The 14773-nt window shown below is 38.2% G+C and overlaps 1 protein-coding gene across 1 annotated transcript; it reads left to right on the forward strand.

The window, feature by feature from the left end:
- Positions 1 to 522: 522 nt before the first annotated feature.
- Positions 523 to 7931, forward strand: LOC131244233 (COBRA-like protein 2). Its single transcript, XM_058243873.1, has 6 exons — positions 523 to 619; positions 783 to 862; positions 3900 to 4350; positions 5235 to 5394; positions 5812 to 6058; positions 7626 to 7931. Exons 1-6 carry the CDS (start codon positions 523 to 525, stop codon positions 7929 to 7931), a joined length of 1341 nt encoding a protein of 446 aa, XP_058099856.1.
- The last annotated feature ends 6842 nt before the right edge of the window (positions 7932 to 14773 follow it).

A 14773-nucleotide genomic window follows, 5' to 3' on the forward strand; every position in this document is an offset into this window, starting at 1 on the left:
TGAACTTGTGAGAGTATTCTTCTCAGCCATCCTGGGAGAAAAATGCTCATATAAACCTGCATTCAGTCGATCTTAATACAGGATTTTCGAGGATGGAGTCGCTTCTTTCGTGGATAAGGAATTATCTTGTGATAGTTTTGTTGGTAACTGCATGCAATTTAGCAGGCAAGTAGAGCATCTTTGATGAAGTGAGTCAGACATGTATTTGGGATGATACAGGCCGTTCATCACGTGGGTGCCACAACGATCAAGAATCAAGAGGGTTGTTTTACCAGGAGGGGCGCATGTGTCTGTTGAGTGAGACATCCACGCCGTGAAAATAGTAGGTCCCACCATGAAGATACATCTACGAAAATGAGGCTGTCCACTCACTAGGTGGGCTACATCTGAATGTTGAGACCAGCTGTTAGTTTCTATTGATTCTAAACGTGTCGCCCATCCGATGAGTGGACCCATGATTTTTGTGTTTGACGACAGTCATGGTGTGGCCTACCACTTTCATGGTTTGGATGTTTTACACAAATGGCGTGTTCGTGGGAAAGATTGCCTATAGCTGTGATCAGTTCTTCTGTTGAATATATACGGCAGGTCATTCTTTTTCTAACTGTTCATTTTTCACGTACACATGCGGGCCGCCTGACCAGATCCGACGGGTCTATTTTTTCGGGCCAGAGCATGTTGGTAGTGGCCCCCAACTGATGATTGGACCAGATTTTTCACACGTGCTACGAAGGTACAGCTAAAGATGAGTTGCTTTAATGGATGGTTTTCTCTGGTTGCAGATTGCTATGACCCTTTGGATCCAGACGGAAGTATTACTATAACGTTCGATATTTATCAATGGAGACCCGACGGCTACGAGGTCAGTATCATTTACATCAGACTACATTTTAGATCTGTTTTTTTCTGGCTGAGATGCCACTTTCAAGTCATTTCCAGCTTTTTGATGTACTAACTTCTGGCCCAGCTGATTAGTGGACCAGCCTGATTTTAGGGTCAGGTGATTTACAAGGTGGAGCCGCCCGATGGATACTGTATGTTCCACACGTGTGCCACGTTGGCGCATGTGAAGGCATGTAACTAGTATGGGGCACACACACACACGTGGTGGACTAACAAATCTGATGTTTATATGAGCATTGATTGTACTTGAACATGGCTGGTTTTTATATGTGACAAGGATACATACCCGAAATTTAGAAAATCACACGATTTTGCTTTAATTTTTCATGATTTTATCAGGAATTGTCGTGATTTTAATGAAATAAATATTTAAATGTTCAACTTTGTTCATTTTTACCCATTTTTTAATTTTTAAAATTATTTGTATCATATACTTCCTAGAATTTTATTTTCAGAGGGATTTTATTATTCCTTCCTTAGATATTGCATTGTACATCCCATATGGGATTTCTTCCAAATCAATAAAAATAACCTTATATGAATTATGGACTAGTAGAAAATTAGATCTAAGTAATTTTAGAATATTTGAGTCTAATGCACAAGATAAAATTGAAGATCAAAATAGAACTAAATTTGACCATAAAACTATTAAATGCATTTTTATAGGATATTCTTGTTGGTCTAAAGGCTATAAGTTTATAATACATCATCCAAATGAATCCATAAGACTGATAGAAAGTAGATATATCATTATGATGAAGAAAATTTAGACCCCAATGCCCAAAATAAAATGTTAGAATTATTTAAAAAAATTTAAAGATTTTAAAAAAAATAAAGCAAGAAGACATAATAATACCGCATCAACTTAAAGAAGATGCTATATATAACTAGAATATTAAGATAGAGAAATCCATCATAGTATATAAAGGGTTTTTATACATTAATAAAGAATCATTAGAATCAAATTTTATAAATTATAAAGAAGTAATGAAATCCAATGATGTGATTGAATAGTAAAAAAGCAATAAATGAAGAGATATAATTAGTTATTAAAAATAAAGTATGTGAAGAATTAGTAGAAATATCGAACAGTAGATAGATAAGCCAAAAGGTCCAAATAGGTATTGAAAAAAAAAAGATGGTTAATAGGAAAAAAGAAGAAACTATATTAGTGGTTAAAGGATATATATCCAACTAGAAGAAATAGACTACAATAAAATATACTCTCTTATAACCATATATATTCACATCCGTTGGAATCTTAAATGGCTATAGTAGCTCATTTAAATATAGAGTCACACCAAATAATGTCAAAACAGCCTTCCTAAATGAAGAAGGAAGACATTTATATAAAACGACTTGAAGAATAGATATCAAATGGATACAAAGATAAAGTACGTCATTTGAAAAAAAAAAATCTTAGTGTGATCTAAAACAATCATTTGCCCAATGATTTTTAACCTTTCGCAATATTGTCACAAAGTATGGTTTTATTCATAATACATATATACGTTCATTGAGAATTTCTTTGTTATCTTATGACTATATGTTAATAAATTTTTTTTTATTAATGAGTAATAAATTAAGTAAAATAGTTGAAATTACTTAAAACGCAGCTTGAATAAAAAGGCATTAAAGAAGTTTCTTGTGTTCTAAAAATTCTAAATAGATAGAGATAGAGGAAAAAAAAACTAAATTATTTATCTCAGGAATTAATCATATATATATATATATATATATATATATATATATATATATATATATAGATGAAGTTGTCTAAAAATATGACACACTAATGATAAAGAAATGAATAAAATAAAAAAACAAACCCTATGCACAGGCTATAGGTGATATAATGTATATGATGGTATGCACTAGACCTAACTTAAGCTTTGCACCTGACGTGGTTAGTAGACATCAAAACAATCTAAAGATTGCTCATCAGTTGACAGTTAAACACATTATGCAATATATTCAGATAACCAAAAATTAAAAATTATATTATTAAGATGATTAGTTGCCAGTTAAAGGCTATACTACTGATGTTGCCTTTGTAGTGATATAAATGATAAAAATATTCACTACAGACTACTTATTCATCTTACTTGCTTGAATTAAAGGATTCGTGAGTGACTTAAAGTTAAATGAAACTCTTGAACAATCAATTCATATTTATTGCGACAATCAAGCTACAGTTAAAAATGTTATGTACGGGATGCTGACCATAATGGTCAAGTGGGAGATGTTGACACGTGGGTGGTAAATTTGTTGCACTCATGGGATTTAAACACTTAACCTTCCGCTCTAATACTAAGTCAAATCACCACTTTTTCTAAAAGCTCGAGCTATTAAATGATGATGTATTAATGTATATCAAGGGACTTTAACACGACATAATACCTATTTGAAGAGAAAACCAATTGTTGTTGATGATCAGTACTTAATGGCAACATTTGTTTCCTCACTAGGCAACACCATTGTTCTTCATTTTACCATCTCTTCTCTTCCCACTGCCTGTGAGGAAATGAGTAATGACCATTAAATAACTAAATAAGGCTTGATTATTTTTTTTCCTTTGATTCTAGAACGCTGCTAAGATGACTTGCTCGCGGCCACTAGCTGACATGCGAATGTGGCACACTAGAGGGGGTAATGGGATGGACGGGTTTGGGCTAGACCAAGCTAGGCCTCCCAATCTGACAATTAAAAGCCAAGGTCCAAAATTTTAGTGGGTCATGGTATAAAAAAAATAGCTTCCTTCCTTGATTTGCATCTCTCAATGCTATGGTCCACTAGAGTTTTGGATCAGGGTAAAAATTGGTCCTTGGGATTTCATGGGGCACCACATCACATGAACTGTTCAGATTTTGAGCCCATGACACGTGCGAAAGTGCATAGGTGAATCATCGAGACAACTCGATACCTGGTCCGACTCAACACAATTCGAACAGAATCACTCGGTTTATGAGAGTTACATAACCAAAACGTATTTGCAGGCAATGGTCACAGTTCAAAACTTCTATCAGTACCGCCACGTGGAGAAACCTGGTTGGAAGCTAGGATGGACATGGACCCAAAATGAAGTAATCTGGACTATGACCGGTGCTCTTGCCCTCCGACAAGGGAACTGCTCAGCCTTCAATGTCCAAACAGCACACTCGTGCAAAAGAGATCCAGTCATCGTTGATCTCATGCCAGAAGCTCTTCCAGAAAACCGTACGGAGAACTGTTGTCGTGGTGGCCTTGTTTCAGCTTGGGGCATCGACCGTCGGAGATCCTTGTCATCTTTTGAGATGCTCATCGGCAACTTGGGTGGGCCCAGAAGCTATATGCCTGAGAATCTCACGTTCTTGGGACCCGGCCCCGGTTACACTTGCGGCCCACTTGCGGACTTCCCACCTACAGTGTTTTCATCTACTGATGTTAGAAGAGAAATGCAGGTTTTCAGTAAGAGCTCTTTCCCTCGTAATAAAACCTTGCTGCATGGAAACACACGAACGTGAATAATGCTACAATTCTCTCAGAGCACTATTAAGTTATAGTGCTCTTAGTTACATTGGTTTATTTGGACAATCCAATCAATCAATCTGAACTGTCTATTAAGTTCAAAACACATTTGATGGGCTCTCATGAAAAAATCACACTGATCGCGATGATCCAATTCATCCTTGATTTGGACTTATTTTTTATATATAGTTGTCCTTGTTTTTCTCTAAGCAATGGATGGGATGGTCCCTAACAAATAGATGGATTACAGTGTTGCATACACCTTTTTTTGTTGAGATCAACTGTCCATATTTAAGGCCATTGATCAAATGGTTAATATTGTCAGATTACTGTGATCTTTTTTATGGTGGCCCATGAATTGTGTGTTGGAACTAATGAACAGTACAGATCAATCGACTCAACTATCTAAGTGTCCCAGTGCAACTAGGAGCACTATAACTTTTAGTGCTATGAGAGCACTGAAGCATTTCTCATCAAAATATGCCTTAGCAGCGCCCATGAAAATATATTAGGAATGGATTTTTCTAACTTCCCCACCTTCATGTGCACCTTTCCTATGTCCCCAATTATTTTAATGGCATAAGTTGTGAGCTATTGCCGATCCAAACCATTCATTCACTCATAAAACTAAACTAGGAGCAAGCCTGCAAAAATCATATCAATCAGGTGATCCGGACAGTCGGGACAGTTCAACAATCAATCCAGACCGTCCATTAGGTCACCCTTCACGGTCACTATGTTTGATGGTATCACTCATTGAATTTCCATTAAGTAGGAAGTGTTGAGTGTACCAAACGCAATTTATGAACGTTTTGTGATGGCAGGGACATGGAAATCAACGTGTACTTACTCTAATTTCCTGGCGAACAAGGTTCCCATATGCTGTGTTTCGCTTTCCACATTTTACAACTCCGACGTCACACCATGCCCTACCTGCAGCTGTGGGTGCCGTCTAGCTGACAAAAACACACTCTCTTGCATTAGGTGAGTCCATCGCCGTTAATATCATCCAATCCCCCCTTATAGACCATTGGGTGGGACCAATATATCCAAGAGGTTGATCCGATGGAATCTTGCAAATCTGGCATGGGCAACCCGTCATAGATTCAGTTGGCTAAAGTAGCTTCAGCTCTCCCAAAATCATATATGATACCTCAAAAAACTCCAATTTGCGAGATACGATTGTTTTAAGGTTCTAATAGTTCAGATCATTTCTGCCTCTGATGGAGCCTTCTCTAAGTCCATCTTTACCATGAAAGTGTATGCGACCCTCCGATCAGGCCTTCTCTAGTCCATCTGTGCCACGAAAGTGTCGTCTGTGACCCGCTCTACATCATCACAAGTGCATCTTCTTTTGATTTTATCGTTCATCATTGATGTTTTTTTTCTCTCCAATTACAGTAACGAATTCTCAACGTCATTGTCTACCGAGCTGGACCATTTGGTGCGGTGCACGGACCACATGTGCCCGGTGCGGGTCCATTGGCACATAAAAAACAATTATAAAGAGTACTGGAGGGTGAAATTAACAGTATCCAATTACAACTTCGGCACCAACTACACTGATTGGAATGTTGTTGTCCAGCATCCTGGGTTTGGTCAGTCTATTGAATATTACAGCTTCAACGGTACAACCCTCGGCACTATAGCAGATACTGGTGAGTATGATCCACTACTAAATTGAATGAACTAGGCCGCTCGTAGCACTAATAACATGTAAATTGCAGGGATTGCAATTGGACATGTGGAAAGTCCGATCTGGACCTTCCATTAGGCCTGGATCACACTCCATGGGCAACCATTTAAAAATGGCACCAATCATATATACGGTTCTAGGCATCTGTTGAAAATTTAGCTATTCATTTGGTGGGCCTTATGCTTATGCTCCAATGGATAAAGCTGATTTTGTGACTTTTCTCAGTTTAAAATGGACCATTGTTGCATTATCTTCGTGGCTGTCTATCCGTGGGCCGCAAGGAGATATTCAGGGCATGATCCATCCACATTTAGGCCCAATAGAGCAAGATGGTGGATCAATGAACCATGGGCGCCCCACATCTACGACCTTTAAACCTGAGCATATATTACCAGAGCATGTGGTGCATATCCTTGGGTTGAGGATTATATAATTACTTTGATTTCTTATCAACTTGATTTGAATCTTTTTCTGGTACTGATCAATTCCTTGTTTTGCAACTTTAGATATGAGTTAGTGTTTCGTGTCCAGCTAGACCATCCATCTAGTGGGTCCTATTGTTAGATGGTTTTGTTTAGAGACTGCATACACCACCAAGCTCCGTGGGTTGAATTGGATAATGCCATCGCTTGTACCAAGTTTGACATAGGCAAGATTCGATGATATTTGATTGGAAGGTAAGCCTCTGTCAAAGATATGTATACTCAGCCGAACAATTTTCAAACACGTTTTATAGGGACCTATATCTGACATCGGTCAGTCATCCAATTAAATCTCGTTATGTGGTGTTTATGCCGAGTCAGGGCAATACCCATTAGGATTCCTTGTAGGTTAAGCTTAACCTACAATGCGATGTGTGGAACGGATCATGATGTGCGTATCATCAACATGTTTACCCCGTTGTGTTCTCCTTGGCTCTCAAAAATCAGGCTAATCCAAAACTCAAGTGAGTTGCATTGTAGTAACAGAGACACCCACCATTAAAAACTTCCCAAAGTGTATGAGGGGGCGACGTTGTTTTTTATATGCTATCAAATAATGTGCCCTACTGGGATGAATAAGACCCAAATTTTCAATGGGCCTGATTTTTGGGCGCCAATGAGAACTCGAGTGAGTCCACATAATAGGTTGATTGGATGTCATGTTCACATCATGGTGGGCCCCACACATTGCGTTATAGGTTAAGCTTAACCTACAAAGCTTTGTGGACGATCTAGCCTCTCTTGTCTAATTAACATTCACAGCCAACAGAGGAACCTAGATATTTGAACTGGTTGCTTAAAATGGAGAGTTAAAAGAACTTCCAAGACGAAAATTTTGTGGTTTGTATCATCTGTTTGGTGCCATTTCCATCCATGGCCATCCAAGCATGGACCCACTAAATGAATACACAGCCCACCAGATGAAAACACCCTTCTCATGATCCATCATGCTAGGTGAAGAGTCTGCAAGTGGGCCTCTTTTAATCATCTTAAGTCATGACCTTGTAAATTATTATTGCACTTGTAACGCAGGCGAGCGGTTAGCCGATGAAGTGGCTCTCTTTTGGGGTCTAACTTTCTACAATGATGTGCTTCTACAAGCCGTTGAAGATCAGCCAGGATCAGTGACGACGGAGATACTCTTGCACAAGGATTTGAATACATTTACGCTTGAGAACGGGTGGGCCTTCCCTCGAAGGGTCTATTTCAACGGTGAAAACTGTGAAATGCCGATGCCAGACAATTTTCCGGGCCTACCTAACTCTAGCTCCAATCATGGCTATGGAATTTTACCCCTCATTCTAGCCCTTTTTTTGAGTTTCAAGATACTACTTTGGTTGTGACATGGAGTGTAAAAGGCAAGTGTATTTAGATAATCTTGTAAAGAGTTTTGAGTGATTTTTTATTACCTTGTTGTTGGAATTGTTGAAGTGATAAATTCCCTTGATATACATTGATACACCACACTCTGACAGCTTAAGCTTTTGGAGTGAATGGTTGTTTGACATGGTATCAGAGCGGAAGGTCCTATGTTCGAATCTCGAGAGCAGCAAATATGCCTCGCTAATATATTATTCTCCCATAGGGGGTCAGGAAAATCAGGTCCAGCCCAGGGACCCGGAAATTAAGCCCAGCCTATTTATGGTGTGAGTGTCCCTCCACCTTCGTCAATATGTTCCCGTGTGGAGTTCTCACCTCGCACGTGCGGGAGGGTGTTGAAGTGATAAATTCCCTTGCTGGATCCAAAACTTCTGTGGCCCCCAAGAAGTTTTTAATGATGGGCATTCAATAACCACTGTTTCATATGGTGTGGTCCATATGAGATTTTTGGATGTCTTATTTTTGGGCTCATGACATAAAATGATGTAGAAAAATGGACGGACAGCGTGGATAAGACACATACATCATGGTGGGGCCCATAAAGCAACGAGTAACCAGCTTGGTACCGGAGGGGTCATTACCGAATTCGAGTCGGCGGTCTACAAGACAATTTGGATAATTCTTGAAAAAAAAAAATGATTTCAGCCTGCATTCCATCATGTGGTTCGATAAATGGACAATCTAAATCATTTATGGTAAAGTAGGTTTGATCATACACGTGAATTGTACACAAGGTAGCCCCTCTGGCTCTACATGCCTCTAGGGAATCACTTGGATTAGATGATGCTAGTCACCCATACATGGCCAATAAAATGGATGCTCCAAATCATTTATGAAAAAAAAAAAGAGTTTGATCATTGATTTAGATTGCTCATGTTCTCTCTTGCAGATGGTTCCTATTTCCTCTCAAGAACTATTTTGATATGATGATTTTCACCATTGAGCGGGGGCCAACAAAGTGGAGGATTGTTTATGACAACATACCATCTAATTATGGATTTGAGGGTCAATCTTATGAGGCCCACCTCTACTATTGTCCATCATGTGGGCCCCCAATCCTTTATTCATTGGTGTACAAATTTACTCTAAAAGATAAAAATCAGTGATAGTGCACATTTGTTTGATTATTGCAAGCAGTACTGTTTTAAATATCAATTATATTATTCATAATACCGCCAATCTTATCAATACCACTAAGTCAGCAATAGTTTAAAATATTTTTAAATGACAATATTATCGATTTCAGCAATGTTTTAAAAACAATCCTCTATGAAAGTTTTCCAATATTGGTGATATTATTGATACTATCTCCAATACTAGCGATAATATCTTCAATTATCTTCAATGCATGCAAGGAGAACATTTGTAAATAGACAAAAATTAATAGAAAATTGAAAAAAAAAATTAAAATTTTATTTCTCAAGTAATTTTGATTACTCTTGATTTTTATTAAATCGAAGTTTGGATTTAGAAAAAAATAATAATAATCTTTGCTTGTAGTGAAGATAAGTCAGAACTCAAAAGTTAAAAAAAAAAAAAAAAAACCATAAGTTGCAGGCACATAAGTTGCCGTTGCAAACATGTTTACCATACTAAAGTGTCCGTCTATATATATATATATATAACTTAACATAAGTTAAAAAGTAACTTCTTTGGTGGTATCTAAACAGGGCTTAAATGACCGCACTTAATAAGAAAATTAAAATACCGGGATATTAAAAAGAGATATCAAACCCAGCTGATTGGCCTATAAGTTGCAGTCCACTCAGCATATAATTTCCAACCATTAATGTGTGCATCATCTAACCCTTAACATGTGTGCAACATCCAAACCATCTATCAGTTGTTCGCGTCATAATAATAATATATAATCTTATGCAAAAAACATTAACATTCGTTCAGTGGTCCACATTTGTTTATTTATTTATTTATTTATTAATAGCTAGAGAGTGTTTTCTATAATGTGATCCACCTGATGAGTAGATGGTGCTGATTTTCACCCTAAGTGATATCATGGTGGCGCCAACCTATTGGAAAGATTGGATGTCTCCTGCACTTGAAAGGTTGGAAGTTATCAGCTGGGTGAACCACAAATCATGGTATACTGGTTGAGTACATTGCAGGTGCTTGGATTTCGAACCTCCTTTAATCCGTCTTTATTTTCTACACTTTAGGGGTGGAGGTGCTTGGTTTTCGAATTTCCTCCCACACATCTTTACTCGTTACACTTTAAAAGTGGAGGTGTTTGTTTTCGAATCTCCTTTCACCCATCTTTACCTTTTATACTTGAAAAGTGGTTGACTCGGTGAGTTACTTAGCCAAGTGGCATCGAGTCAACTTGGCAAGTCTCTCACAAACTCAGCCGAGTCAAGCTCACGAATTGACTTTTTCAGTGAGTTGGCTTAAAATCCTGTTGAGTTGAGTCGACTCGGATGAGTTTTAAGTCGAGTCAGCAAGTTTTATAACTATTATGTCCACATCTTTGGCCTGCCACACCACAGGGACCAATGGAGAGGTCCCACCAACAATAGATGTTTCTGTGGACACACCATTGTGTATGCAGTCCATCCAACCCGTTCATCAAGTGTGCCTTAAAAGGATGAAGGAATGTTACCAATGAAAATGATCAGTTTATGAGAGGTTAAACCTAAATGTTTTCTTATCTGTTTTCAATTGCTTCCAAATGTGCCACATTTGCCAATGTTCTAGATGAGTCATTGTCCATCTCTGGTTATACCCCACGTGCCTTATGTGCTGCCATCCATCTTCTCTTGCACCTTACATGTATTAATGTGTCACATCTGTCACTGTACATCTTCTCTTACGCTCCACAGGTACCACCATTTATCTTCTTTTGCACCACAAGTGCATAGCATCCTAATGCACTAATGCATCACATATGCTATTGCCTATCTTTAATAGTTACAAATATACCACATCCACCAATGGTGCCAATGTGCACTAGTTCTGCCATCAAACTCCAAGTGCCCACATGTGTAAATCTTTCCACACATGTATGCCACGTATACCACATGAGCAAAGTCTATCTTCAAGCATTTCACATTTGGTACATACTTCAAATTAAAAAAATAAAATCAAAATCAAAATCAAAATCAAAATCAAACAACAAGTTTAAAAATAGATATTAAATTTCTAAGGAAAAAAAAAAAAAAACTAATGTTTCCTTTCTAATATTCTACTGAAAAAAGGCTTACATTATTTCCTTTTTTCGCTTTCCATGAATCCAAACGAGCTACAAGAAGATGAAATCATCTACGTTGAAGTAAAATCATCTGACTTGTGTGGGTCCCAACATACTATCTCAAAATTCATGCCATTTCAACAAAAAAAAAAAAGGGAACTCCCAACCCAAAATGTTGGGGGATCCAATGGGTACATGGCCCGGTTCCAGGTACAGGAACTCAAAAATCGTACCAGGACCCGACCCAAAAGGACGTGGGGCCTGAGCAATCTGGGTTGGGAAGAGTGGGACCTGGCCCAATACGGATCCTGGTGAGGACGAGTCACCATTTTCAGAAAAAGTAATGCTGCAGAGGTGATTTGTCCTAATCCACCTCCTTTGCTCTGTGTACGGAGGCAGCGGCTGCCACATAAATCCCTATGGGGCCATGTTTTCGTGAAATCCACTCTATTTCATCATTTTCAACGGGTCATTCTATGACCTTTTTTTCTTCTTCTTTTCTTTTTTGGTTAGCTTGTTAGTACACCCACCATGTGAGTTCACACTTCACTGTTAGCCACCCCCACCAAGGAATCGATGCCAAGACCTCAATGTCGAAACGAGGTATCTTTCACTTAATCTACCCCTTGTGCTATGGATATGGGTGTATCATTCTAAGGCTTGATGTTAGAAATCAGGCCCATCCAAATTCAAGTGAGCCACACCATTAAAATCTTCTTGGGACCCACCTAAGTCTTGGATGAAGCAGATGTTTGGTTTTTTTTTCTTTTATCCTCCTTCATGTAGTCACCTTACAAATGAGTTGTTGGGTTGTGTAAACATTACAGTTGTCCACCTGAGTTTGCCTATTCCCATGTTTGCCTGTGCTATCGTCTACTTGAGTTTTGGATCTCTAATACCACATTTGCCTAAGATGTGGTCCACCTAATTTTTGAATCAGCGTGATTTGAAAACTTACCTTCTAAAATGGTATTGCTCAGGTGGACTGATGATTTCACGTGGACTGCTGATCTAGAGCGGGTCACGGATACTTTCACGTCCAAGATGGACCAGAGAAGGCCTGATTGGAGGTAGAAGCCATCAAGATTGTCAAAACCTTAAAACAAGCATATCTCGCAAACCGGAATGAGTTACTCGATCTACCATATATGATTTTGGGGTAGGACAAGCTACTTTAGCCAACCAACCTAGCATATGCCGAATTTGCGAGATTCCATCAGATTGACAGTCAAAAATCAATTTTATTTCCATTTTTACTATTTATAATAAGTTTTAGTTTGATTATAACTATTTATGGTTTAAGCCTAGGAGTTGTGTCCACCGTGAAAAGTGTTTAGTAAAGTTAGGAGAACAACAGGGTTAAGAAACATAGGACACTATAAAGAGTAAATTTACTATTTATAATAAGTTATGAATTTTAGGGAGTTTTAATTGTAGTTTAATTCCGAAACTTCTTCCAAGGCTTGGTATCCCTATGTAAAGGGTGGTAGACTCGTTTATTTCATCAATCAATCAAATTACGAATTTTATATATTTTATTTTCTATTTTTCTTGCTTTTTTCCTCGTAGATTCGAGAAGTTTCTATGAAGAGACCAAAGAAGCTTCATAGATTCAGAGTAGTTATCCTTGAGGAAGATGGTGATCGACCTCATCATGTTCATCCTTGCATCAACCACCATGGATCACTTGGCTATAGGAATTCTATAAGGTGGGCATTATTGATCAACAGTCTAGATTACCCTATGAGTTGGATAGTGTGTGGAGAGTACCACTAAGTAATCACTTTAAGCTGATTTATATGTACTAAACAAATAGATCATAGTCAACCTTTTTGTTCCTAACATTGTGGCTTCATCAAGTTGGGCATCTACTGCATGATGGACGGATCAGATCTCAAATTCATTAGCTACTTTGGCACAGGAGGTGGCATGTAGATGGATCTCTTTACCTGTAACAAATATTTATGCTAACATGTGTAATTTATTTTAAGTATTAACAAACTGCAGCCTTTGTGGTTTAGTGATCAAACCGCAGGTCGCTAAAAAAACCATCCGATGGTTGAGACATTGGACCGTAAACATGTGCCATGCATTAACTTAAAGTAAACCAATTGTGGAACTCAATTGTCTCTGGCCCAAATTTTAGATTAGTTGACTAAACCTAACTTGTGGTTCGAGGATGCTTCTTCGATGAAATAAGACAAATGGATATTATTCATTTTTAGCCATCCAATAAATGTCCATCGATCCATCAGTCGTGAAACCGAATGAACCTAATGTTTGGTTCATGATGTATTTAAAATCCATGCATAGTTCCAACAGTTTGATTTGAATTACTTGTATGCGAGCGAGCTATGAGCTGATGAAGTATTTTCCAAGGCTAAGTCACTTCACATGTAGATATGAATCTCAAACTATAGATGTGGAAAAATACCAATAACGAGATGATATATAACTCCACACTGATATGTAAAGAAAAAATACTTTTTTTTAATTTCAATTGATTGCAACGTGAACACTTACATTAGGCGTCTACAGAGACAAGGAATTTAAACATGAAAACATGAATACAAATCTCCATAAAATCTCTTCATTGATTAAGGCATAAAATCTCTTCATTGATTAAGGCCATATCACCTCCACTGATTGAGGCCTTATCACCAACCTCATCACCTCCACTAATTAAGACCTTATCACCTCCACTGATTGAGGCCTTATCACTAATCTCGACACCTCCACTGATTAAGGCCTTATCACCTCCACTAATTGAGGCTTTATCACCAACCTTATCACCTCCACTGATTGAGGCCTTATCACTTCCACTAATTAAGGCCTTATCACCTCCACTGATTGAGGCGACAGTTGTTGAGTTGTGACGTGTGCTAATATCCTCCCGCAAACTATGCCGGGGTTGGAGGCAAAGTTTGGTTCGGAAATAATGAAGGGCGAACTTTGACATTGGCTTAGTAAAGAGGTCTGCAACTTGGTTAGCAATGGAGATATATCGAGTGATAAGTAAACCAAGCGCAACGCGTTCACGCACAAAATGATAATCCAAGTCGATGTGTTTACTTCGTGCATGGAACACAGGATTAATTGTCATATGAAGAGCACTAAGGTTGTCGCAGTAGAGTATGGAAGGAGAAGCCATTGGAATGCGGAGATCTTTGAGAATGAAGGTCATCAATGTGAGTTCAGCGGTTGTGTTAGCTATGGCTCGGTACTCTGCTTCGGTGCTTGATCGAGAAATTGTATGTTACTTCTTTGCACACCAAGAGATAAGATTTCCTCCAAGGTAGGTACAGTAGCCAGTAGTGGAACGTCTTGTAATAGGATACTCTGCCCAATCTGCATCTGAAAAAGCAAACAGATTAAGTGTAGTGTTTGAAGAAAAATGTAGTCATATGTCAATAGTTCCTTTGACATATCGTATGATACGTCGAACCATTTTCAAATGTGCCAAAGTAGGAGCATGCATGAATTGAGATACATAGTTAACACTAAATGAAAGATCAAGGCGTGTTAGTGTGAGGTACTGTAATGCTCCAACAAGTCCGCGATAGTATAACTAGGGTCTTCCATAAGAGTTTCAGTTGATGAGGT

This window comes from Magnolia sinica, chromosome 4, assembly GCF_029962835.1.
Source record: "Magnolia sinica isolate HGM2019 chromosome 4, MsV1, whole genome shotgun sequence".
NCBI lineage: Eukaryota > Viridiplantae > Streptophyta > Magnoliopsida > Magnoliales > Magnoliaceae > Magnolia > Magnolia sinica.